The sequence below is a fragment of the Schistocerca serialis genome, chromosome 4 (genome assembly GCF_023864345.2).
Source record: "Schistocerca serialis cubense isolate TAMUIC-IGC-003099 chromosome 4, iqSchSeri2.2, whole genome shotgun sequence".
In the NCBI taxonomy this organism is placed as follows: domain Eukaryota; kingdom Metazoa; phylum Arthropoda; class Insecta; order Orthoptera; family Acrididae; genus Schistocerca; species Schistocerca serialis.
The window spans coordinates 692214720-692241543 of record NC_064641.1 but is presented as its reverse complement, the minus strand read 5'-3'; the positions used below and the strand labels follow the sequence as shown (position 1 = coordinate 692241543).

Here is a 26824-nt window from a genome sequence, read left to right as displayed (position 1 = left end):
CAAAATTGGATGATTCTTGGAAGATGAGACAGAAAAGCACATTCCCAGGTTATCCTCTTCGTGGAAAAGACATGCTACTCACATATAAGTTACGTGTATTGATGGCAGATGTCTGGATAACCATCAAGAAAGCACTTGAAGACTCTGGACTCACACATAGGGTGGGCTTGCTTAAAACATTAATCAGAACAAAATTAGGTAAATCCAAGTCAGTAGATGACTGCTGTAATTGAATCATAGCAACCACACTTAAGCTAAAAGAAATGAAATTCTCGATGAGTGAAGAGTGGATTGGAACTTTTGCTCCTTGCTAGATTACCCGATGATTATCGACCTATGATTATGGCACTTGAACACAGTGACAAATATTGTTCTAGAAATGGTGAAAAGGAGGAAGCTCAGCAAAAAATAATGATAAAGGAAAATTAGAAAAACAGTTAGAACACAAGAATGCCTTTCTTGCAACAGGTTCTAAACAGTCTCACAAAAGGGAGATGTAGTATTTAGATTCTTGTGCCTTGATTCACACCACGAATGATGAAGGGAAGTTTCATAATGCCAGGCTGTGTAATAGCTCAGTGATCAATGTGGGGGGGTGATGGTTTAGTAGCAAAGACTTCTGGAAATGTCAATCTGACCTCCAGTACAGGTGATAAAACAGTAGATGTAGAAGTGCCTGGGGTAATTCATGTTCCAAACTCAACTGTGAATTTGCTCTCTGTTACTAAAATTGTAAGCAAAGGATATAAAGTGACCTTTAGAAAAAAGAAAGATAGAAAGGTGGATTCATTTATGATGCAGCAGGTGCCAAAGCATCACATAAGAATGACATTCATTGTTTGAATTCAGGTGAAGTAAAACAATTCTACTATACAAAAAATAGTGGATTCCTATGGCATCCCTGGTTAGGATGTATACATTGCAAAGTATGCTGAAGTTAGTAATAGTTTCAATGGGACTAAATGACAATAGTGTGGTCAAGGCTCCATATGAATTGTCCATCATGGGGAAAATAGTCACATCTTCCATTCACAGCTTGCAAAATGTATTTTAAAAAGTCTTGAACTTGGTACACTCTGATTTATGTGGGCCAATGGACACAGCGTCTATTGATAGACATCTTCATTTTCTCATAATTATTGATGACTTAAAATAAAAAGATTTCTGACTTCTGAAAGTAACATCCACCAGTTTACAGTACAATACAATCCACAGCAAAATGGTGTCACTGAGAGAGCTAGTCAAATCTCAGTTGTAAAAGTCAATACCAAGATGTTCAATGAAAACTTACCAAAGGAGTATTGGGCTAAAGTGATGGCTACAGTTGCATACTTATCAAATTGATACTCATTCACCAGACTTGTAAATAAAATGTCATATGCAACAATATAAGGAAAAATATATTGTAACTGCATAGAAAACCACTCACTAGATGGCAGCAAGAGAACACACATATATAAGGTATTACAGTTTGTAAACTGAAATACCTTTTAAAAGTGTCTCCTCCTGTCACTGCTTAGTGAGTAGTTACAGTTTGCAAACTGCAGAAGCAAGCACACCTGATGCACATGACTGCCATCTCCAGCAGCTCAGAATGGAATGCCAGTCATGTGTGCATGAAGTAAGCTTGCTTGTATGAATTAAAGTGTGTGTGTCTCCTTTTCTGAAGAAGACTTTGGCCAAAAGCTAAATGTGCAACAGTCTTTTCACCTGTGCCAGTCTGCAATTCTATGTGTCACCTTTATGATGAGTAGCAAACTATCTTTTTCCTTATATTATTATTTTCCACACTGGAGTTTGCAGTCTTTTAAATACCATATGCATTTTGATACAGGAGAAAGCCGAACTCAGCACACTTCAGGATTTCTACCTGTAGTGTAACGATTCCACTGCAAAACCCTCCTTCTCTAATGACCTTGAGATTGACAGGAGGTTACACCCTAATCTTCCTTCCAAAACCCCGTCATAAAAAGTGGGATAAGAAGTCACAGAAGATGATTTTTGTAGACTACTGCCAGGCAAAAAAGGTGACTGATTCACTGATAGGGAGATTTGTCAGACGTCAACAGGGATGTAAATTTTCAGGATGATGAGAATTTTGCAAGTTCAAGGATAGAGGAACTTAAAATCACCAGTGTCTTAGAACTGAAGCAGAAAGCAGTTTATCATGAGATCCATACTTTCCACACTGCCAAATCAGTATAATATGTTAATGGGTTGTTTTATGATTTTGACAGCGATCCAGTGTAAACTGAAGCTAAAAAAATGGAACCTATAATTCAACCATAGTTTATAACGCAAAGGTCAAGCAGAGAGCCAAAACCCACTATTTTACCTACAATTTGCAAAAAGGACTTCCAAATGAAGATATTGTTGTCAAAGAGGCCTTGGGAGGGATAAATAAGGAAGAACTGAAAAAGCAATCAAGAAATAATTCTCGTCTATAGTTCTTAATGGCACATTCGTAGAGAGAGAGCTATCCAGTGGGCACACAAACTTCTCAAGACTAAATGGGTGTTAAAGAGATACTGGCAATACACCAGAAACATTTAAGGCATATCTAGTGGTAAAAGGGTGCTCTCAAGGTGAAGATGTTACTTATCAGCAAACTTTCACACCAGTGGCCAAGCATATATTCATTAGATATCTCTTATCTATAGCAGCTTGAGAGAACCTAGAGATCAACCATGTTGATATCACCACCACTTGTCTCTACAAAGATTTAAAAGAAGCAGTATGTCTCAGTCCACCAGAAAATTTTGCAGTGCTTGACAAATTATGGAGTCTGAAGAAAGTTGTTTATGCAGTTAAAGAGGCTGGTCAGAACTGGAATAATAATAATAATAAAAGCCAGTGAGATGTTAAGAAAACTGAAACTGATCTCATCAAACACTGATACATGCATCTATTTTCATAGAACTTTGTGTTCTGCCTTACGGCAGGTCTTGTCATGGGGGAAGCCTTGTCAGAGAGGTCCACCGAATGAGTGTCTAAGGAAGTGATTCCAGTGGTGGTTTCCCATTGCCTTCCACTGATGATGATGAAATGATAATTAGGACAACACAATACCCGGTCCCTGAGTGGCGTAAATCTCTGAACCAGCTGGGAATTGAACCCAGGTCCCTTGGCGTGACAGACCGCCGTGCTGACCACTCAGCTAATGGGGCAGACTATTTTCATAAAGATGGTAGCAAACTAGCTATCACAGCTTTGTGTGTTGCTAATATGTTATTATTCTCAAATTACAAAAGTGTTTTGATTCACATCAAAAACTTTTTTAAGGAATTCTTTTTAGATAAAAGACTTCACACCAGTGAACCAATGCCTAGGTATGGAAATCAAACAAAATCATGAAAAAGGAAAAATCTGGATCTCCCAAGAATCCTATGCAAGAAAAGTTCTGGAGAAATTTGAAGTGAGTAAAGCCAAACTGGTGTCAACACCACTTGAACTCAGTTTGGACTTTGAGGCAATCAAATCAAGTGATACTTAAGTGAACCTTATCATGAATCAACAGAGGTCTTCTACATTTATCCTACATCCTCCAGACCTGACATGTTTTTTTTCCCATTAACATTATTAAAAATATAACAACTATTTTAAATAGATCCATTACTCGTCAGTGAAAATACTGTATAGATATTTAGAGGAAACCGTGGGCTATAAGCTAGAATTTTCTTGACATGGCTACAGAGAAATAATAACCTTCAGTGCTGCAGATTGTGAAAACAAAATTAATGGCAGATACTCTGTAACTATTTCAAGTATAGAAATACAATACTAGTAGAAAACAAAAGCTATTACAATATATGTCTTTGGCAACAACTGTTAAGGTTTTGCTGTGGTTAAGATAGCTTATGTGTCAGGTAGATCCAAGTAGTATCACAAAGTCACTTAATATATATTGTGATGACAAAGGTACCATTCAATGAACCAAAAATACAGTGACAAGTTCTAGATACAAGCAAATAGATCTAAAATATTTTATAAGAAAGCATGCCGAGTCAGTTGTTATTACTATTGAACGTCTTTCTTCTGAAGAAATGATATCTGATACACTCATAAAACGCCTAAGTAACATTGTACATGAAACATGTATATGAAACTATGGCCTTGTGAAATAAGTTAGGAGGTGACTGTTAACTAAACTTCAGAATATGTGAGGATATCAGTTTAAGGGGACATGTTGGAATATCTGAATTAATACTGATGGTTTTCTGCTTACTCTTTGATTTTTACTATTACTCTGTGGCTATTGTGCATTCGTATAAGTGTAGACATTGTAGTGCTCATACTGATTTTTCCATTTAATAGCACATTAATAATCTTTCACGTTAATTATACTAACAATCCTCTGTAATTGATAGGAGCTGGGATATTTTTAACAGTATAAAACTGAACAAGCTGGTTTTTTTTCCCTTTTTTTTTCTCTTTTCTTTTTTTTTAAAAAAAAAAGTTTACGGCTAGCCCATTTGTGTAAAACAAGTCACTAACTTTCACAAAAACAACACTTAATATGTTCAGTGGTGATGCTTTTTCATTCAGCTTAATAGAAATGCTTGTATCATCTTCAACCAGGTCAAATTTGCCAACGACTGTCCCTGTGGACTCTCTTTGTAATTTCTCCCCATGCAGATGGAATTGCATTCATCTTTGAATTACTTGAACAGGCTAGGGTAACGTTCTGCATTCTGTTTCTTAAATAAGAACTAAACAGGCATGTGCTGAACTACATATTGCTTAAAAACTTAACTTCTCTAATTATGGAATAGGGTAGATTGCTACTCACCATAAAGACGACTCACTGAGTTGCAGACAGGTACAACAAAAAGATTGTTACACATGCAGCTATCAGCCAAAGCCTCCCTCAGCAAAGAAAACATACACATATTCACACAATCAAGCACACCACACACACACTTGGCCATTGCCACTGACAGATCTGACCAGAATGCGACTGTCACATGAATAGCAACATGAAGTACTTCGAGGAAGACCGCTGTCTGGCAGAGTATGCATGGGAGCTAGGCACAGTGTCAGGAGGTGGAGGGTGAGGAAATGGGGAGAGAAAAAGGAGGAGAGCAGAAAAAGGAGAGGAGAGGAAAAGGAGAAGAGTGGGAAAGGAGATGAGAGGAAAAGGAGGAGAGTGGAGAGGAGAGAAGAGAAAAAGAAGGAGAGCAAAGGAGAGGAGAAGAAAAGGAGAAGAGTGGAAAAGAAGATGAGAGGAAAGGGAGGAGAGTGGAGAGGAGAGGTGCCGAAAAGGAGAGGAGGGGAGGGGAGAAGGAAAGGGAAAAGGATGGACAAGTATGTTGGCAGAGGTTGGCTCACAAAGAGGATGTGGGAATGTGAGAGGAGAGGAGGTGACAGGACAAGGTGGCATAAACTGTTGGTTGCCATTTCCCCATATGTCCCCAAATCCTCCCATCATCGCCAAGAGCCACCTACAAAAGAGTGCCTTGTCACTCAATACCACCCCAGACTGGAACAAATGAACCACATCCTACATCATGGTTTTGATTATCTATCATCATCTCTAAAATGAGGGACACCTTACCCTTCCAAAACTTGGCATTCCACAGCCCGCCCAGCCTCCACAACATCATAGTCCATTCCTATGGCACTCCCAATCTCAACCTCCTGCAACAGGTATCATATCCTTGTGTAAGACCTAGGTGCAAGACCTGTCCAATCCACCCACACAGTACTTCTTATTCCAATCCTGTTACAGGCTTATCTTACCCCATCAAAGGCTTGGCCACTTGTGAAACCAGCCATGTTGTGTACCAGCTCTGCTGCAGACATTGCACAGCTTTTTACATTGGTGTGACTACCAACCAGCTGTCCATCAGGATGAATGGCCACTGCCAAACTGTGGCCAAAAACAAAGTACACCATCCTGTGGCACAACATGCTGCAGAAGATACCATGTTTGATTTCAATGGCTGATTCACAACCTGGGCCATCTGGATCCTCCACTCCACAACCATCTTTTCTGTACTGCACAGATGGGAGTTATCCTTACAATACATTATGGGAGTTATCCTTACAATACATTCTCCTCTTCCTAAATTATCCTGGCCTCAACCTGCAGTAACCTACTGCCCCCAAACCCTCCAACCAGCAGTTTCTGCCTCCTCATCCTGTCACCTCCTCCCCTTTCACATTCTCACATTCTCTTTGTGTGCCTCCCTCTGCACTGTACCTTCCCTACTCTCCTTTTCTGCTCTCTGCTCTTTCCACTCTCCTCCTTTTCTGCTCTCCTCCCTTTTCACCCAGAATCCCCCCCACCTCCTGAAACTGTGTCTGGCAGTCTGTAGTCTCTGCACACCCTGTCCGACAGTGCTCTTCTGTCCCCCCACCAGTACCTTGCTACCCCTTTCCCCACTCCACATTGCTATTCATGTGACAGTCACATTCTGATTGGAACTGCTGGTGGCGGCTGCAGGGTGTGTGTGAGGTGTGCTTGCTTGTATGAATGTGTGAATGTTTTTCTTTTACCGAGGAAAGCTTTGGCTAATAATTGCAAGTGTAACAGTCTTTTTGTTGCACCTGTCTGCTGCAAGTTAACAGATCACCTTTATGGTGAGCAGCAATCTATCCTATTCCTTATATTGTTTTTATTCTAACCTGAAGTTTTCATTGCTTATCTTCTCTACCACAATATTATGACTGACACAATCAAATGCATTCAGTAAGCCACAGAAGATTCCAACTGGTGATATTCTATCATTTAAAAATTTTGTAATGCTCTCAGTAAATGTATAAATAGTTGTGCCCTTGGGAAGGCCCTTTTTAAAATCTGAAATATGACTGGCTAAACATCACACTACTACACAGCTGGGTGGCAACCCTGAAGAACATTAAATTTTCTAAAGGTGGTATTTATTGACATCGACCCCTCATATAGAGAGGCCTACAGATGATATATTCTAATCTGTGTTGGAGAACACCCCCAATTAATGATGCACTGCATGTGTGATTAAGGTCATTAAGCATTATAGGGACCTCTATTTTTATAAACTGAATTGGAAGTCTTTGTCAGTTTAAGTCCTAACTCTTTCTAGGTTTGTGGTCATTATTTTAACTACAGCACTTAAGGTTAAAATCTCTAATCCAGTGCCCATAAACAACCCTATTGCATTCAGCTACTGTATGGGAACATTCTTTGTCCAATAAAACAACCACAATGAGCTTGTAGTGTTCTGTCAATAGGTGGTAGCATTCGTACTTTGTAGTCGGTAAAGTAAAGCACTCTCGGTTTCCAGTGAATGGACTGAGTTGTAACTTTGCTGGTAAGTCTTTACATTTACAAAATTAAGTTGATTTATTACGATTTTATTGTGCAATACAGATACGTAGACAGTAACCTGCCTCCTATTTCACTGTATCTAGTGCAAATCACTGTGAAATGAATTTTTTTTTTGTTTAATGTATGCAGGGTTGGCTTAAGGGACAAGCAACACAAGCTGCCACTTGGGGCACTGAGCTGTGTGTGAGGGAAAAGAGGGAGGCATGTTCTGGAACTGGCCCTGTGTGAATGCAAGAGGATGTTCATAATCTCAATTTTCCTAGAGTTTATGTACTTTTTTGGCTGTAAAAAAAATACTTTTGCAGAAGTTATTTTATTTTATTATGATATCTCACTATATACATGGCACTTTTATCAATCGGCTTCTAAAATACAGCATGGCACTCAGATGTTATAGGCAGTTACATAGAAGCCAACTCCCATTTTAATATAGCAAGGTCAACTTTTTGTGGGCTGTGAGCTGCATAAAGTAATCAAAACTGAAGGAGAGCACAGACTGTGTCGAATTTTGCTGGTAAGTCTCTAGATTTACAATAATAAATCGATTTATTATGATACTGTAGTGTAATATAGATATGTTAACAATAATTTGCCCCTAGTTTCACTGTATATAGTGAAAATCACTGTAAAATGAGGTTTCTTGTCTCATATCAGCAAAAATACATACATAATCTTAGCTTTCTATCAATTTATTGTAATATTTTGTTGTAAAAAATACATCTGCACATGTTATTTTATGTTATTTGGTACCTCAGCATACATCAATGAGCCAAAACATTATGACCACCCATTTAATAGCATGTTGTTCCACTTTTCAAACACAGTACAACAGAGATTCTGCTTGTCATTGATTCTAGAAGTTCTTGATATGATTCCAGAAGTATGTGGCAGCAAATGTCTATGCAAAAGTCAGTCAATTCCTGCAAATTTTGTGATGTTGGTTTACAGGCACACAACTATTGCCTGATATGTGTTCCAATAGGTACAGTTCAGGAACATTTGCTAGCCAATATATTAATGTGAGTTCACTATTGTGCCCCTCAAACCACTGCGGCATGATCCTGACTTTGCAACACAAACATTTTTCGAGCTGGAAGATGTCATTGCCATGGGGGAGACTTCAAACATGAAGTGATGCAAGTGGTCTGCAATAATGTTCATGTAGTTCATTACTGTCATGATGCCTTCGATTATTTGTTACAGATTCCAAGGAAGCCCAACTACATGTACCCCATAGCATAATTCAGCCTTCACCAGCCTGCACCTGAGGTGCGGTGCATGTTTCGTGCAGCTGTTCACCTGATGACGGCATGTAAGGACCCAACCAGTGACCTGGTGTAAAAAGAAATGTGCTTCATCTGACAGGCCATATGTTTCTATTGATCCATGATGAAAACTCAGTGATGCTGTGCCCACTGCAACAATGTCATTAGGTCAACACAGGGAACATGTAGGAACCATGTGATGTGGAGGTCCAAGTTCAACAATGACCTTTGAACAGTGTGCTCCGAAACACTTGTGCCTGCACCAGCATTGTGGTCTATCATCATACCTGCCACAGACCACTACCTACCCTGGATTACACAATTGGGGATCCTCCAACCTCTACATTTTGTAATGAGAAATGATCGTCCAATACCATATGGCCTACTCATTATTTCACCTTCCTTCAACCATTTCCATAGGTGTTCACAACAGTAGTACACCAACAGGAGACCAGCTTCACCATTTCAGAGATTCTTGTTTCCAGCTGCAGTACCATAACAATGTGCCCTCTGTCAAAACCACTTATATTAGTGGATTTCCACATCTGCGGCCCATATCTTCACTATAATGACTGCCTGTCCATCTCTTTCTCACTTACATTCTTTCCTTACTGAGTCATGTACCTGCAACATCACCAGGAAGCATACAACCTCGCAGTGGGCAGTGGTCATAATGTTTTGGCTCATCAGTGTATACATGACACTTTTAGTAAAAAGTTTCAAAATTGTAGCACTCCACTCAGTAAATAGTTTTAATATGCATTCTTCCTTCAATATCATATTTTTACATAGTTGTGTAACAGTTAAAAATATTGTAATGTAAATAATTTGTTTTTTACAATTTAGGTTATAATGTCATTAGGAAAATCAGGCTTCGACTCTACTGACATAGAACAGCTTCTTTTGGAAGATGTGTTTGATGACATTACTTCCAATTTTTCTAAGCAGGGTATGAATCCATGTCAACATAACACTCAAAACATTTTTGGTACCATTTGGTCCTAGAGTTCCTATGAATTTTCATTTCCCTCTATGGGGATTAATGAAAATTTTCTACTACTTCATTGTTGCAGCAACAGTAAATTCATGTATACTTGACAAGGAACTGTAGTTGAGATGGCAGAAGAAGAGCTCTGGCAGCTTGCAGCACTGTTGCCAGTTTTCAACTGTGAAGTGCTAACAGCTGCAGGCAAAATCAGCAGCCATGTACAGAGCTGTGACAACACTGAAAGTTTGCAACAGAGACATTTAAAAAATCGCTTTATGTTACTGGTTGAGGTAGGACAGTGAAACTAACAAGCTCAGTCCAATGCAACTGACAGGGATCAACTTAAACCAACTCAAGCTTTCTTGCTGGGGATACTAAACCTCAGTCACACCTAAAATTTAGAAATATTCGGCCAATGAGCTGATTGGAAATTTCTCCTCAAAACTGAAAATGGGACCAACACCCAGCCTAAAAAAAATAATTAGTAGGTCAAAATTTCAGAAAAGAGCTACAGGATTCCAAGGGGTGCACTTCATGAACATGACTGAACATATGTCTACAACTGGTATATCAAGGAGGTGTGCAATTTGCAGTACACTAAGCAAACTTAAATGTAGTAAGTTAGCATGCACTACTTGCAGTGCAGACAGTGCTTTGGAACCTTCCATCAGCAGAAGTAAGCATGAGAACAAATCTGGTGTATAATTTGTGATTTTATGTGTTTATATTTTGTATGCATTTATGTGTATGAATATAAAAAACAAAGATAACAACAAATAAAGCTTCCATTTCTTCTGTTTATTGCTATTTTAGTAAAAGACCCCACAAAGTGGTTAACTTATCGACCATAAAAATAGCACTTCCACAGGGTGGATTGTGCTCAATATTTTGTCAAGCATTAAAATTTGTATTAATTAGTGATACAAGATTTTTCAAATCTTGAATTTTTTATGCTCTTGGGTATGATTAGATTTCAGTGCACTCTATTAAAGAGGAAGTTTACCCTACAAAGAATTAATAGTGTCTGCCTGAATTCTGTATTTTACCTAATGTGGGGTCTCACTTGATCTAGTAACCACAGGGATTTGTACACTAGTGGATCCCTGTATGTGTTTTGCTAATAGATTTGCTAACTTGTCCTGATGGAAGCAGATTATTTGAATGAAAAAATAGTATTTGGAGATGAAGTAGCTATACACATTTCAGGGAAGGTGAACACACATTGTACTAATTTTTAAGATCACAAAAGTCACATTTGTCCCTGGATAGGACTTTTTCCTTCACTGAAAATACAGTGACATGATACATGATAATATGGATATTCCTGTAGGTCAAAGAGGACAATGCTTACTTCAGTTTTCCAAAGGATAGTACCCTTCCAAATTTCCAACATGATGGTTGGAACCATGTTGATGCCCTACATCACAATGATGGATTGGATACACAGATGATGGAGATGAATCAATGCTGCAGAGATTAAGATACGCTGCACATGCTGCTCTGTTGACTCAGTACTAACCTGTGAGTGAGCAGATCATCTCAGCAGCTGTTGCACTTATTGACAAAGACTTATTATGAAGGGTTTGTTATGTATCTGATATTCAAATCCATGTAAGCTATGTGACACATGATATGACAATTAAATGTTGTTAACATTCTGAAAATAACCTCTGAAAGAAGAATGAAAATCAGAGTTAAACATGATGTCAAAAAAACTATCTGAACTTCCTTTCTATCAATACCAGTCACAGTACAAACACTGGTTTGAGGACGATTAGCTATATCATCCCAGTTCCAATGAATCACCGCTGAACACTCTGTAGCTTCCTTTGTCATCATATCGACACAAGTATCTTGCATCACTGTGCTTTGCTGCATACCTCCAGTTGCAAAATGCTACTGTTTTCATCACTTTACAGTGTATCTCTTGTAAGGTCATAGTTTGTATCATTACAGGGTTCACTGCAATCATTTTCTTCCAAAAAATGTCAAGTTCTTACAGCTTCTACTTTGTGGGGGTCAGACTTATTGTCACTCCCAGAGCTCATGACACACAGACTAACAATTTCACAAACATACAACTAGTGCCATGTAATAGTATGTCTGCTGAAAACAGTGAGTTACAGAGTCACATGTTGCATCTACAGTGCTGTAAGGGGGGGGGGGGGGGGGGGCACCCATCATTGTACTGCAATGCAAGGAACTGTAGTGATGACTGTATCCATTATTTTACTTGAATGGGTTACCTACCACGTGGGACATAGCATGCTGTAAATATTATATATATGAAGTGCTCATATTACTGTAAAATACTATTATACTACAAATAGGTCATGGAAAAAAATAATTTCTGTTATTTGGTGTTTCGCTATGTGCAGTTATTTTAACCATTATTTACACAATACTGTGTGGATAGATAAGCATAAGGTACATACCTAGAGGAATCCATTGTAGAAGGCCTTTCTTTTGTTGTGTTGAAATACGTCTGTGGCGGTTTTGGAGGTGGACCACGAGGATTTGTCAGTTTGAAGGATTCAAGTGATTCCATCTCCACACTTTCTGCTGACTTATCAGGAAGTCTATTGGAAACTCTCATCTCACTGTTTGTTCTTTTTGCATCTGTTCTATTTATAATCTCTACAGTTTTGTGTGATGCTGAAGAACTTATTGATGTTGATAATTTTTTACTTAATTCTTTTACTAAAATTTGTCCATGTGCTGAATTTGTCAATTTTCTAGGAGACACAGAAGATGTTGTACTCATATTGTCATAATCAGGTGTGGGACAGGATGGTGGTGTACTTGTGGGGGATGATTTAACAGAAAATGAAGATGATGTAGAAGAATCTTGTTCATAGCCATTAATTCCTTTACTTATCTGAGATTTGCTGTTATTTCCATCAGTTTGCACCTGAAACATAAATAAATAAATTTATATGTTTGAACACAGTCACATTAAGAGATCTATTTTTACAGTTGGTAATGGTAAGCTCACCACCAACCAGTTTTATCCACAGCCAAGTTGACAATGCACTTGTGGATGGTGATACCTGGCCCAGATGTAACTTATTTAAATACTAGATGTGGCAGACATTTTCATCACCAAGATTAACTGGTAAGGGGAAGAGAAATGGTAGCATAAATCCAAAACCTCTCTGCAGGGTTTGATGAGGAGCACTTGCACTAAGACTGGAATAGAGGTTTGTGCAAACTACAATACTGATATGCTTAATCACATGTGAACTCAATCTTCCAGACAAGTCTTTTCCCATACACTCTTAACTATACAGTGTAGACACCTTCTCAAGAAATCATATATAGATCGTGTTGACAACTACATACCAATATCATTCACATTAGTGTTCTCAAAATCTCTTGAAAAGTCAGTGTTCTGTAGAGGCACTGTTTGTTTGAATTATGTCAGCTTATTAATAGAGTTACACTTTAGCTACAGAAATGACTCATCAGTTGACCAGTAATTTAATTCTTTTGTGTGCAGCAAAAGCAAAAGAACTCAATTATTACACGTTGTTTCTCAGGCACCACCATATTTACATTACACACCACCACCTTACATGTTCCAATTCAGAGCCCTCTAGTGACAGAAGGTAGCAAATAAGTAGACATGAAAAAATGACAGAAACTGCATAATAAAACACATAATGTTCTGCAGGTAGTCAGTTCACAGCTAAAATAAATGGACTTGCAATTAGATCAGAACTTAGTATCTTTGTGTAATGCAGCTATGGAGGACCTTCTACTCCCTCACAGTAGTGACATGATAATGTAGTGGAGGATATCATAACTAATGGACTGAAGATAAAGGGAAGCTCTAATGGAAGATACATTTTCATGACTTGGAGAACTTCAGCATGACAGATGACCTGCACTCATTCAATGACTGGTGACTCTGAGGGAGTCATGTCCTCCTTTTCCATTCAGAAAAGTAGATGTGAGTGTAGCATCTTGTTTCAACATGCTTCTGAAAGAAGTTTTGGTGGCCAGAGAGAGACTAAATAATTTCTAGGCCATGTTTTTCTCTTCTTGAATTCTTGTTCTCTTCTGAAATAGCAAAAGTCCATTTCCCAGATACTTTTGCAAGTTACTGAAAGGTATGGACACAAAGAAATATCTTTCTTACAATGTCAACTCAGAATTGTTACCTAAATCAAGTATGCTGATATGTAATTTCTATAATTTTGTCAATTCAATCAGGGTAAATGTTGGAGTCATTTTAAAAAATAGGACATGACAACCTCCCTGCCCATTATTAGTAATGTGAAATTAACATGTTATACAGATGTATGATATTAGAATTGTTATCCATTTAATGAAGTGAAACACACTATGATTGCAAACTACTATTACAGTGATCCTGTTCACTAACTATGGAAATGTTTTTCTTTTAAGTGAAGACACTGGTGCACAGTCTTGTAATCAAAAACTTCATGCTCCTTTCATCTCTTCCTCTTACTGGCTGATTACCAGTAATTGAACAGTCTTCCACCATCTATCATCTCCAGGCAAGGAAGCACAGCATTGTTGTATGCCAATTACACTGTGCTGCACTTTAAAATTTTTGGAATTATGTTTTATGACTGTAGACTGATATTTAGAATATTTTTCATTCTGATTTCAAAAAAGATTTTGAGTTTTATGTATCATGTCAGATTTTTGTACACATCACATCTCAACTTTTAGCTGAAACTGCTTTTTTGCCCCTAACAGGGAATGATTTAACTGAATTAAAAATACATTACTTGTTTGTAATCTTCTATGGAATCACTACACACTGCATTAGGGTAGACAATGATGTATGTTCAGTTAAAATGCTATCAATTATTAAAAAAACCACAGCATATGTATCACAATTTAATTTCCCTGCAGTGATTTCACTGCATCAAGTTCTTTCTGACATGGGGTAAAATTTCCCTTCCTTGATTGCCTCCCATCATCAGTGTCATCTCTCTTTAGCAGATAATGGTAATCTCTCATCATTTTCGTTTTCCACCTTCCCTGCTATCTCTTTACCATTTCACTGATATCCTGGTGGAATCATTCTCCTTGTTCTTCACTGACATCGCTAAGATTTGTGGGGAAACATCAATACGTGAAAGTAGAAAATGGAGCTTCACACTCATGTTACATTCTAATTTCATGAAACTTTGCAACATTATTTTAATGCTGTGCTTATAATTTCAATGTTTGTTTCTGCCCAAAAAGCTGGCCACTATTTCTTTAAATGAAACCCTAGCCCTTTACTCCACTGGATTCAATGTACTTTCAAACACACTGTCTTTTATTAAATTTTTGATTTGCGACCCCACGAAGATTCCTTCTTTAAGCTTCTCATAAGATAATTTTAAAAAACATCTTTCCAATAGTAGGAAGCAGTCACCTTCTTTTGGAAGGGCTGACTTGGATCAGAGTGAATTCTACAGCAGCGAAGCTCATATTGATAACATACTCAGCAAAATAAAATATCTAGATGAAAGCAGAAATTACATTAAAAGCATAATACAGCTGTTCTTCCTGTTACATTTCTTTCTGTTTGACATCAATAACTAGCAAGCATTTCAACAATATGTTAATCATAGTCAAAATGTATATTCCAAGCAGAAACAGTCACAATACTAGACGTTGGAAGAAAGGAGCCTTATCAAGGAATATGTACTCTAATTGCTGGGATACCTTCTATTACTCCATATCCATTTTCAGTGTCTTCCATGTTAAAACAATCTTCACTTTTTGTTCTTATTCTGCCTATTTTCATTGCCTACCTTTCAGTGCCTGTCTTAACCAGTTTTATATTTTCTCCTGTCTTGGTTTTTACACACTTATTTCAGTTATCACTGCTCTTGCCCATTCTTCTTTTTTAGTGTTGTTTTTTATTTTATTCGTTTTTTTCAAATTCTTTCCCAGCTTTTATAACCATCCACAAGCCACTTGAAGCAACAGAGTGCTTATGTTGACTGTAGTTTATTTTACACCAATAAGCACTTTTGAATGATTTTATAACCATTAATTATAATACTTACAGAACCAAGCAGAGATTGATTTTCTGTTGAGCTTCACAGTCTGACAAAAATTATATAATTGTCATAACACTCCTTCCTAGCACTGTGGTCAAGATTTGTCAAATTTATTTTATTTCATCTTTGTTGGTTGGTATCTTTCCTGCCACTAGTCATCAGTTAACTTAATGGAATGCAACTGTGTGTGTCATCTTCTGTGGATCATGTAATCTCTGGTCTGCATGTTACTGTATTTTAGCTGTTTGTGTATCATATTTTCCAGAGCAGAGAGTGAGACCAGTCCAACATTTGCCTCAACAAGCATGGAAAACAACATACAACCACACTGAAGCTAGCTAATATACCACACCAGTGGTGGTTAATGATCTGTGGGGATTTGATATGCATTCGGCTCAAATTCCTGTCTTGCAAGCTAGCTCTCTGCACGTTAAGCTTCTGTGTATGGGCAGGTTACATTGCCTTAACTCTAGTTACATGAATAATAGCACTTGTCGTCTACACAGTGTTACTATTTTTATTACTCTCTTGTATTTGTTATCCTCAATGAAATGTATAATATGTGAATGAGTAGTGTCAGTTATAAACAGCCATGCAAAATTCCATAGATCACTAGAGAGGTGGTATTTTCTGCAACCTCTCTAAGGCCTTTGACTGTGTGAATCACAATATTCTCCTAGATAAATTGACTTTCTATGGGAATGATGATGTAGCCAACCACAGGATGATGTCGTACCCAATCAAAATAATGCAGAAAGTTATATTTAAAAGGGAACTTCATCAACTCAACCTTGTATTTTCTTGAGAAAAAAACACGAGCTAGATATCAACCCCAGTAATTGATCTAATGTGAAAATTCGGGCCATTATGTAGACACATAGCAAACAAAATCTGTTTCACATGGACAAAATTGTAGTTGTCACCTCATCTTCTGGGAAAGTGAACATGGAACTTTTACAGAAGTGGTGAGAAGAAGTGTTTTATAAAATCATCTGAGATGATAACAGATCAATCTTAACAGTGGACTGGTTTCCTGGTCACAAAAGTTTGTCAGTGGACACAGAGTAGTAGACACTACCATTTCCATATTGACAATACCAGCAGGTGGCACAAGATACTACCAACTGCTAGACATAATTAGCTTCTGAGTGTTCCAGGGGTTTGTCTGGAGGTTTACAGACTTTCAACAACTTCTGGGTGTTGATGTAAACTTTAGTGAGTGGAACACCATCTTGCAAATGCAGCTGCTTCTTCATAGGCAGTTATGTACACCAGTGTTTAGGTCAGTCTTCCAAAATGCTGTGTAATGAAGTGACTACACCAGAGACCAGAGGGGGAGGAGATTGATGTTTAATGGCCCTTCAACAATGAAGTCATTAGAGATGGAGCGCAAGCTCAGATTAGGGAATGGTGGGGATGAAAATCAGCCGTGCCCTTTCAAAGGAGCCCTCTTGGTATATATCTGAAGTGGAAATACTGTTTTGATGCTGGTGAAGTGTTATGTTCATTATGTCAAAGTGCGCAATTTCTAATGTGTAGCTGGTGTCAAAGGATCCCTCTGCTTTGAACATTTTTATATTGTGATTCATAATTGCAGTGGAAACAAATGAGACAGTTTTTCAGCATGTAGCCTAGGGTAATTTAATTTTGAATATCATCAGTGCACATTATTTTCTTTGACATGTGAAGCTGACACTATTGAAGTGGAGTACACTGGTAAGAGTTGCACTATATGGGTTGCATTTCCTACTATTATTCCCTCCTTCACTTTCCTAGGTCTTCACATTTGTCACTTCACTGCACAATACTTCGTATTTGGGCAATATGCTGAAATAGTGAAGTGGGGTGCATGACAAACAACCTGAGCACGTGAATGCTTAAAAGCTTACGGTAAGAGAGCCATACCTGTGTAGTATTGGCATAATGGCCCGAATTCTTGAGTGAGATCAATTGATGGGGTTGATGTCTAGCTCGTGTTTTTTTCTCGAGAAAATATAAGGTCAAGTTGAAGAAGTTCCCTTGCAAGTAATTCAAGCAATATAGTCCAGGGACATAGCTCTGGAGGGAGATAAATCACTTACGGGTTCCCAAGGTTCAATCTTCGGTCCACTACTGTTCCTCATATATGTAAACAATATTCCATCTAGTATACAACAAGCAGAATAAGTTGCAGATGACTATAGTATTGTAATTAATCCAAGCATATATAAATTGAAGAAATGGTAAACAAAGTTATTAAAAGTATCATTGACTGGTTTTCTGTGAATGGTATCACCTTCAATTTTAAAAACACAAAACATATTCAGTTCTGAACATCTAGAGGTACTAAACCAATGGCAAGTGTAACACATGGTGAAGAAATAATAAATAGGGTGGAAACTTCCAAATTTTAGGGGTCCATATTGATGAGAATTTAAAATTGGAAGAAACACATTTTGGAACTCCTAAAACAAGTTAGTTCAGCCACATTTGCACTTAGAATAACTGCAAATCTTGAGGAGAGACAAATCAGTAAGTGGACATATTCTGCAAATTTTTATTCGATAATGTCATATGGAATAATGTTCTGGGGTAACTCCTCTTTAAGAAAGAAAGTCTTCATTGTACAAAAATATGCTTTAAGAATAATACGTGGTGTGCACCCACAATCATCTTGTAGACTTCCATTTAAGGAGTTGGGTATTCTGACAACTGCTTCACATTATATTTATTCCTTCAGGAAGTTTGTTGCAAATAATTCACTACAGTGCAAAAGGAATAATAGGGTACATAATTACAGTACCAGAAGGAAAAATTACATTCATAACTCCCAATTATGTTTACTTTAGCAGAGAAATGGGTGCACAGTATCCAGTGACATAAAATGTCTGACAGACAATAAAGTAAAATTTGATAACAAACTGAGAAAGTTTCTTCTTGACAACTCCTTCTATTCCAGAGAACAACCGAGTGCCGCAGTGGTTAACACACTCACATTCAGGAGAACAACAGTTCAAACCAGCTACTGGCCATCCTGATTTAGGTTTTCTGTGATATCCCTAAATCACTTCAGGTAAATGCCGGGATGGTTCCTGTGAAGAGCTACAGCTAACTTCCTTCCCCATTCTTCCTTAATCTGATGGGACAGATGACCTTACTGTTTGGTCCCCTCTCCCGAATCAACCAACCCACCAACCAACCAATCCACAGAAGAATTTCTACATTGTAGCAAAAGACAGATTCCTGCTTACTGTAAAGAAGACATGTCAAGTTGCATATTGACACAATTAAAAGACACTTACATATAGCTTTCAGCCATAGCCTTCATACACACACACACACACACACACACACACACACACACACACACACACAAACATGTGCGCGTGCGCACACGTTCGTACACACACATCCAAGCAAGTACACACCTCACGCACACATGACCGCCGACTCCAGCATCTCAGGCTAGAATGCAACTATCATGTGGGATGCAAGCAACAATCTGGAGGGAGCACGGAAGAGAAAGGGATAATAGTATACGGGTAGGGAGAGAGATGAACACTGTCTGGTGGAGTGCGTAGGGACTAGACTTCTAACAGGCATAGTGTCAGGAGGTTATAGGGCAGGGGGGAGGGGAAAAAAAGGAGCAAAAAAAAGAGAGGAGTAGCAAAAGATGGGTGGATGCATTAGCAGAGGGCTGCAAATAAACAGGGCGGGAGATGAGAATGGAGACGAGACGATAGGACAGAGGGGGTGGAAACTGTTTGTGTAACTGTAATGTTAAAGGTGGTGGGCAGGAATTACTAACTCAAATCTGTATATCTTTTGTTTATTTTTTTTATTTTCTATAGACAGAAATTATACTGAAATAATATCATACCTTGTGTCTTAGACTGTGACCCACTTGCTCGTTTTCACTTATGAGATTCTTCTTTTTTAAAAATGGATGATCAGTCTTTTGTGAGTGGTGCTCATCTTTGTTTTCTGCCTTCTGGGACTTTTGTGCATAGCGTTCCTGTAATTAGACACATACAGTTTAGATGTATTATAGGTAGAATTTAATTAGTTGAAGGCACTTTGACAATCAAGTAACTGCAACGGGAGATTACAATATATAGTCACTGATGATTAAGTTATTTAAGGTGATAGACATCAAGTAAATGATCACTTGTAATAGGGAATATGTGATACATAGTATAGGAAACAGAGTCCTTGGTACACAAGGTAATGAAAGGAACCATATTTTTGTTAATGTCATCAACTGTACATGTAATAATGTGATGTCATCATATACTAGTAATTGTTGAATCTCCTATTCACAACATACAATGTAGTAAGCTTTTACAATCATTTCCAGGTAGTGAAAGGAGGTAAAATGTTGGGCTAATGCAATTACACACAATTGTAGGCAATACGGACATTCATATAAAAATTGTCGTTAATTTTACATTACTTTCTTTTGTATTTATTTACTCAATCCTACAGGTTGATCACCATTAACATGCCATCATTCCATGAGGCCACAGAGAGACTTGGATTTCAACCCAGGGCATTGCTGCAAAGTCTAGTGACAAGGAATTTCACACCACCATCTCTCCTTCACCTGCCAATCCAATACTAACGATGGAAACCTTTCCATCACCAGGAACTGTCCCAGCTATCTGTGATTCAAGCACCTTCACACAATACCTATACCTAGGTTTCAACAGATATAAACCTCTCTTTCTCAGAAAAAGTAATAACACCTAAAAATACGATATGTTATAACCAATGCACTGTCAAGAACAAGGCAATGGTTGGAATAAACTTTTGGCATGCAACTGGTTGGCTGTATGATTCCCAATACATCCCTAATTCTACAGTTGCTGACTCCTGCCATTTTCAGCAGAGATTATGTAAAATGGCAGAATAGTTTAGAATGCTGAAAACATTTATATATCAATGTGAAACTGCATCTTGTAGCAGGCAGTGAAAGGGAAACCAAAATATTGACATACTAGACAAATATTTGCTTAAAACACTTGAGAAATTTGTGAATGGAAACTTCAGCAACACAACAGAAAGCATTACAAGAATTTTCCAAAAGCAACTAAAAAAAGAGAAGCTGCCAACTCAGAATGTAGCTAACATAATGCTGCCATTACTTGCAGCTGAGGATATAAGTGATTACATAGTAAAATAAAATCTCAACAAGCCTGAATTAACAACTTCATAAATTGATGAAATGCTTTTGGTTTTAAACTTTATAGATGGTGTAGAAGCTACCTCAGCAGACTCTGGTTAATTTCCCATTTAACAATAGCATGTAAAATATCTATGTCTTCTTAAGAAGATATAATGTAATTGGATGGATAAAAAACATCTAACCACTAAGCGACAGCAGGAGAACCGATATAAAAAGGTATTGAAGTCTGCAAGCTTTCAGAGCCAGTGGCTCTTTCTAATGGCAGAGGGGTTCAAGAGGAAGCAAGAGGGGTGAAGGAAGGACTGTGAGGTTTAGGAAACAGACAGAATTTGGAAAAGTAATCCAGAACCCCAGATAAAGTGAGACTTACGAGACAGGATAAGGAAAGGCAGATTGTTGGGGACAGCACTGGACAAGATTTTCAAATCTGAGAGCTTAAAGTGGAAGGCAGGCTAATATGCAAGACAGAAGTTACTGACAAAACATTGTCAATGCATTTTATGTGGCAGAGGAAGGGGTGGAGAGGGGGGGGGGGGGGGTTAGACCCCACAGGTGGCAGCAATGCAGAAGACGTGCTGTTGATGGTAACAGACGGAGACTGCAACAATGAGGAAGGGGCTGCCCAGTGCTCCTGCAGAAGGACAGCATCTGTGCAGCCAATATCAGAAAATAAAATATATTCTTTCTTACAGAAAGATACTTGTAGATTATTTGAATAGGAGGTCTGTTCAAAAAATTCTGGAATTTTGACCACAAAATCTTTCTATGCTTACATTTTACTTATTCTGCATGGTCTCCTCTGAAATACTCTGCTCCACAATTGATACACTGCTCCCATTGCCATTTCCACTTCCTGAAGCAGTCTTGACATGCCTCTTGCTGGATCGCGGAAAGTGACGTCTGTGAATTTCCTTTTATCTTGTCTATCATTGAAAATCTTCATCCTTTCAAAAGGGTTTTCAATGCTTGAAATAAAAGAAGTCTGCAGGGGCCAGATCTAGAGAGTATGGAGGAGGAGGCAGTGCAGTGATTTCGTTTTTTATGCAATAGTCATGCACCAACAGGGATGAATGTATGCGCGCGTTATGCAAGAGCCATGAATTGTCTCACCTCATTTCAGACCATTCCCTTCTCATCGCAACACATCCTGATAGTACCATTGATTAACAGTTTGTTTCTGTGTCATGAATTCATGATGAAATAATCCTTCAAAGTCAAAGAAAACTATCAACATGGGTTTGACATTTGACCTGACCTGACGAGCTTATTTTGGTCTTGGAGAACCTTCGCCAATGCATTCCAAAATGCTGTGTCAGGATTTCATGACATGATCCAACTGAAATGTTATATTCTTCTGCAATTTCTTGGACAGTCAGTCTTCGATTGGTATGCACAATCTTTACATGAACATCATTGGTAGATGTCAAAAGGTGTACTGAATGAAGGTCATCTTTAACTTCTGTCCAGCCATTTTTAAACGGTGTGACCCATTAATAATACCAAGCATGGTTTAAGCATTCATCACCAAAGGCTTCCTGCATCTTTTGCTGTGTCTCTGTAAAAGGTTTCTTGAGTTTCACACAAAATTTAATGCAGACGCATTGCTCCTCTAACTCAGCTGTCTCGAAATTCGCAAACTGTGTGACAAAACATTCTATTCAATACAGAACTGAACAATAACTAACAGACATACAACAGTGAAACTTCTGGCAGTTACAGAAATACCAACTGCATTTCACTAGAACACACCATTGGTGGGAAATTACGAATGTTCCGGAATTTTTTGAACAGACCTCGTATATTGCATCATCTGTCCTAACAACAGCTATAAATGGTGTGTGATCCTTCCTAGCACAGTTTACCAAAGCTGCTACAAAAACGTAAAGTAAACAGAGCCATCCAACAGGTATTATCTTCAAACTCACTAATTTTTTTCACATCTGACGAGGAAATAATATACAACACCTCAGATTTTTGTAATAAGGGTAGTACACATTAGATGTTTTGGTTGTTCAGTCAACTTAGTTATGTGGGGGAAAATCTACCACACTTCAGGCAAAACTGTAAGGAAACATAAAAGTCTCTTAGACACATTTATTCAAGAGTTAGTCACAACTGGTGCAGAGCTTTAGTCTGTCACAGTCTCTCCCAGTTTCTTTTTCCGTGTATGAATTTTTGCTAGTCACTGGACTGGTTGATTAGACTATTAGCAAGATACAAATTAAATGACACATCAAGAACATGGTGGGAGGAGTTATCTCACTATGTGGCACCTGGAGATGAATTCAGTAGCCTGACATATAATGTACTTCCATTCCTCACAGACAAAATGGTGAGAAGCATACCAATTGATCCTAGCAGGATGTAGTATAGAGAACTGACGTATGATACAGCGAATTCAATGTACCAATAGCGGAATGAGTAGTAGCTGTTAAAAGTGACATGTTAAACCTAGTACATGACCAGTATTTTGTGGTCTCTGAGGACAGATTTTAAAAACAGGGGTTCAGTTTATTATTATTGGGGTAAAGGCAATAGCTGAGGCTGCAAACTTCATTATACAGCCATGGGCGCCATCAGAAAAAATCCGGAAGAAGTTCCCTACACCAAAGAGAATGTAGTCACACTTTTTGATGTAACAATTGCTAATTAAAACACTCTCTCAAACATATCACTGCAGACCTCACTGAAGACTTAACATGATGAAACTTTCACAATGGTGTGCAACTACCATGTTGCCTCACACCTGGTTATACATTATATTTGTTTGCGAATACATACAGTAAAACACTTATGCACAGCCAACTACTAGAACCATGTAGTGTTAGCAGAAGAGTTAGATAGTTATTTACATATTCCATAGATCATAATTTCATTAAATGTGATGTGGAACATGTCAACTGACAGAAGCAGAACACAAACTTTTTATGAGAAATGTTTAGATGGCCACATAATATGTATATTATCCATTACAATATCAGTGGCTGCAATCATTCACATGGAAAAAGTAGCTGAACCTTAACTTCTAGCAGGTTGAGTAAGTAACGATTACCAATATTAATAACATTCTGTGAATTTCAAAAAATGAAGCTGTGGCCAATAAAAGCACAGAATGAAATTTCTTTTAACATATTTCCTCAAACATATGGAAGATTTAAATAAGATGGAGAAATAGAACAGAAAAAGAGTAGAATAATGTAGAGAAAACAAAAGGAAATACACAGTAGGCCTCAGATCTGGAATATCAGGCTCATAATAATGCATCAGTGAAATTTTTACAATGAGTGCCACAATTCTGTAATAGTAAATAAAATATAATTTTTAGGTTCCCTATAACATTACTGCTATAGTACAAATTCCAATAACAGTCCTCATGTATTGCATAGCTAGTCCTGCAGCTCACATGCAGCTGCCAGATAATTTTATGAGGCATTATCACATTACTGGTGTTTGCTAACAACCACTCTGCTATGGAACACAAACAATCCCAACATGGTCTATTCTCAGCAATGTTTTGCATAGTAGAAATGAGAGTGAGGGGATGCAGTGTGTTCATACTCACAGAATAAGACTGAATTTGCACCAGATTTTTTTTCTTCACTTTACGCTCCATTGCATCCACTACATATTTCATTGTGTCACCGTAAAATAAGAAGATACCTCAAAGCCATCTGTTAAATCACACCACTTGTTTAAATCACACTACCTGATTGTAACATGTGAAGAATGAACAGATTGTCTTATATTCCATTATCTTGCTCTGATTAAGTATGAGCCAACACAACAAGATAAAATTCTTTAACAGCAGTGATAAAGTATACGGTTTTATCTTACCTGGAAGAATTGTTTGCTGAAGGAGAGATAAGACACTGGGTGTTGGTGTGATAAACATGAAGATTTTTCAGAGAAGTGTCCTCAAGCTAGATAATCTAAGAATTACCAGAAAGAATGAACAAAAAGTGATGCTGAAATTATACCTTTTTTTCTTTTGGTAAACAGTTTATTGTTGAAGTTATAAGTAATCATTATGTATTCACTCCCACACAGCATATACCACACATCTTGTGGGAATAATATTTAAATGTAATGTTTTACAGGATACGTCCTTAATTGCATATCATTTTATCAATGGGCTTTTGGGTAATCTCAACAATTTTTTTCAGTAGTCCCAGGAAACATTTTACAACTTCATGTACATGACAGATACATTTGCTGTTATCATCAACACAGTGGTGGTGCAGCTTTAATGCTAAAGGTTTGCTTCTTCATCTACAAAACAGGTTTTATTGGATGCCAATTAAGTGCAAATAAATCACAGATAGTAATACATCGTGACTCCTCTTGAACTAAACATAAATAAAGAATTCTGAAGACGGATACTTCTTGGCCATAAAAGTACTCCAGAGAAATATTGAAAAACTCAAATGTTAGTGCTGGAAAACAATGTAACATTGTCTGACTGGCAAGCAAGAAAGACACACTTGTTGCATGAGTACACCCTGTTTGCTCACTGAAGGCACAACAAGCAGTCAGAAATGGAGACTGCACCACATTAGGAAAATATACATGTACATATGCAAGCCAAATGTCGATGGCAGGGAATAACAGAGTCCAAATAAGTGTCCAAGAAATAGCCAAGTATTACATGATTATCATAAGTACATCCACCAAACAGCATGCAGTACACATCAGCAAACTGAGGCAAATGAGACTGAGATGGTATGTGGCAGTCATTAAATTTGCTGCTGTTGTTTACTCATGTAACCTGGCACTGTCAAATGTATCACTCTGTGTTGCACCTAGCAACGTCGCTGCACATATGCATAATTATATCAGTTGATCTGTCGATATGTCTAGTGGGGAAATACTGCATTCAAAAACACAGTGACATTGTTTAATAATGAACTTTCCTCTTTGTGCTTTATCAATAATTCATGGTACTACTTGATATTCATCCCAGAAAAGTCTTTAAGTTACATAAGGAACATTTTTTATGTGCACTGTTTTACTTCCTTTGCATCCTGTTTTGAATTGTGATTTTAAGCATAAGAGACCCATTAGCCTTTTATTGGAAACACAAGTTTCACATTTTATTTTCAATAAGGGGATTGTCTACAGAACACCAACACTTCTTAAAATGACTCACCATTACCTCTCCTTGTTATGCTGTTTATATTTACTGCAGTAAGCAGGCTGGCAAAAGATCATGGAAGAGAGAAATAATGAAGTTGAATTGAAAGTAAGTATAACACAGCAAAAGGAAAGAAGAAAGAAATACCACAAGAAAAAGAATAATGTGGATACTACAGTTTTCAAGGAAAAGGATAACAGATGCAGATACAAAACAGGCATTTGGGAAGGGAGACTGTAGACAGATGACAGGTTCAATTAGAAATGGAGGAAAAAAAAGAATATATGCAAAAGATGTAAGAAGCAAAAGGAAGAAAAAACTAGCATAACTTGAGACCATCCACTATTATCCTATACTGGAAATACTTAACTGCACTGATGGGAAAAAAAAATTAAAACACCAAGAAGAAGATGTGTGACATAAACAAAAGTTGTTAGGCATGTTTCTACACCTCAAAGATGATTTAGATCAAAATTTTGCACCAGACAGGTAAGAGTGGCATATAGCACCACTATGAGGATGCAAATTAGGTTTGCTTTAAATACAAACTGTAAAGGACATGAGCATTAGTTACCTTCCAGATTGGAGGTGGTGCATTGATGTTAGTCAAGAATGCTTCTATGTTATTATCAGCACCTCAATGAGTTTGAACAATGTTGTGTAATAGGGCTACAACGAGCTGGATGTTCCTTCTGTGATACTGCAGAAAAACTTGGGAGGAATGTAGCTTCAGTACATGATTGCTGACAGCGGTGGTTACAGGGAGGTACAGTCACAAGAAGATCAGGCTCCAGACAGGCAAGTGGCATTACCCAGAGGGAAGACCATGGCGTTCGGTGTATGGCTCTGATGCAGCATACTTCATCTGCAGCAGCAATCTGAGCAGCAATTGACACCACAGCGACAAAGAACTATTACAAAATGGTTATTTCAAG

At 37.8% G+C, this 26824-nt stretch overlaps 1 protein-coding gene across 1 annotated transcript in view; it reads right to left on the bottom strand.

Moving 5' to 3' along the window:
* Window positions 1–26824, bottom strand: part of LOC126474187 (serine-rich adhesin for platelets-like) — a 382843-nt gene that overhangs the window by 5405 nt on the left and 350614 nt on the right. Inside the window, exons 13-14 of the mRNA XM_050101650.1 lie at window positions 19454–19588; window positions 11998–12473 (exon numbers count right to left, since the gene is read on the bottom strand). Coding sequence (XP_049957607.1) covers window positions 11998–12473; window positions 19454–19588 — 611 coding nt within the window. The remainder of the gene's footprint in view (window positions 1–11997; window positions 12474–19453; window positions 19589–26824) is intronic.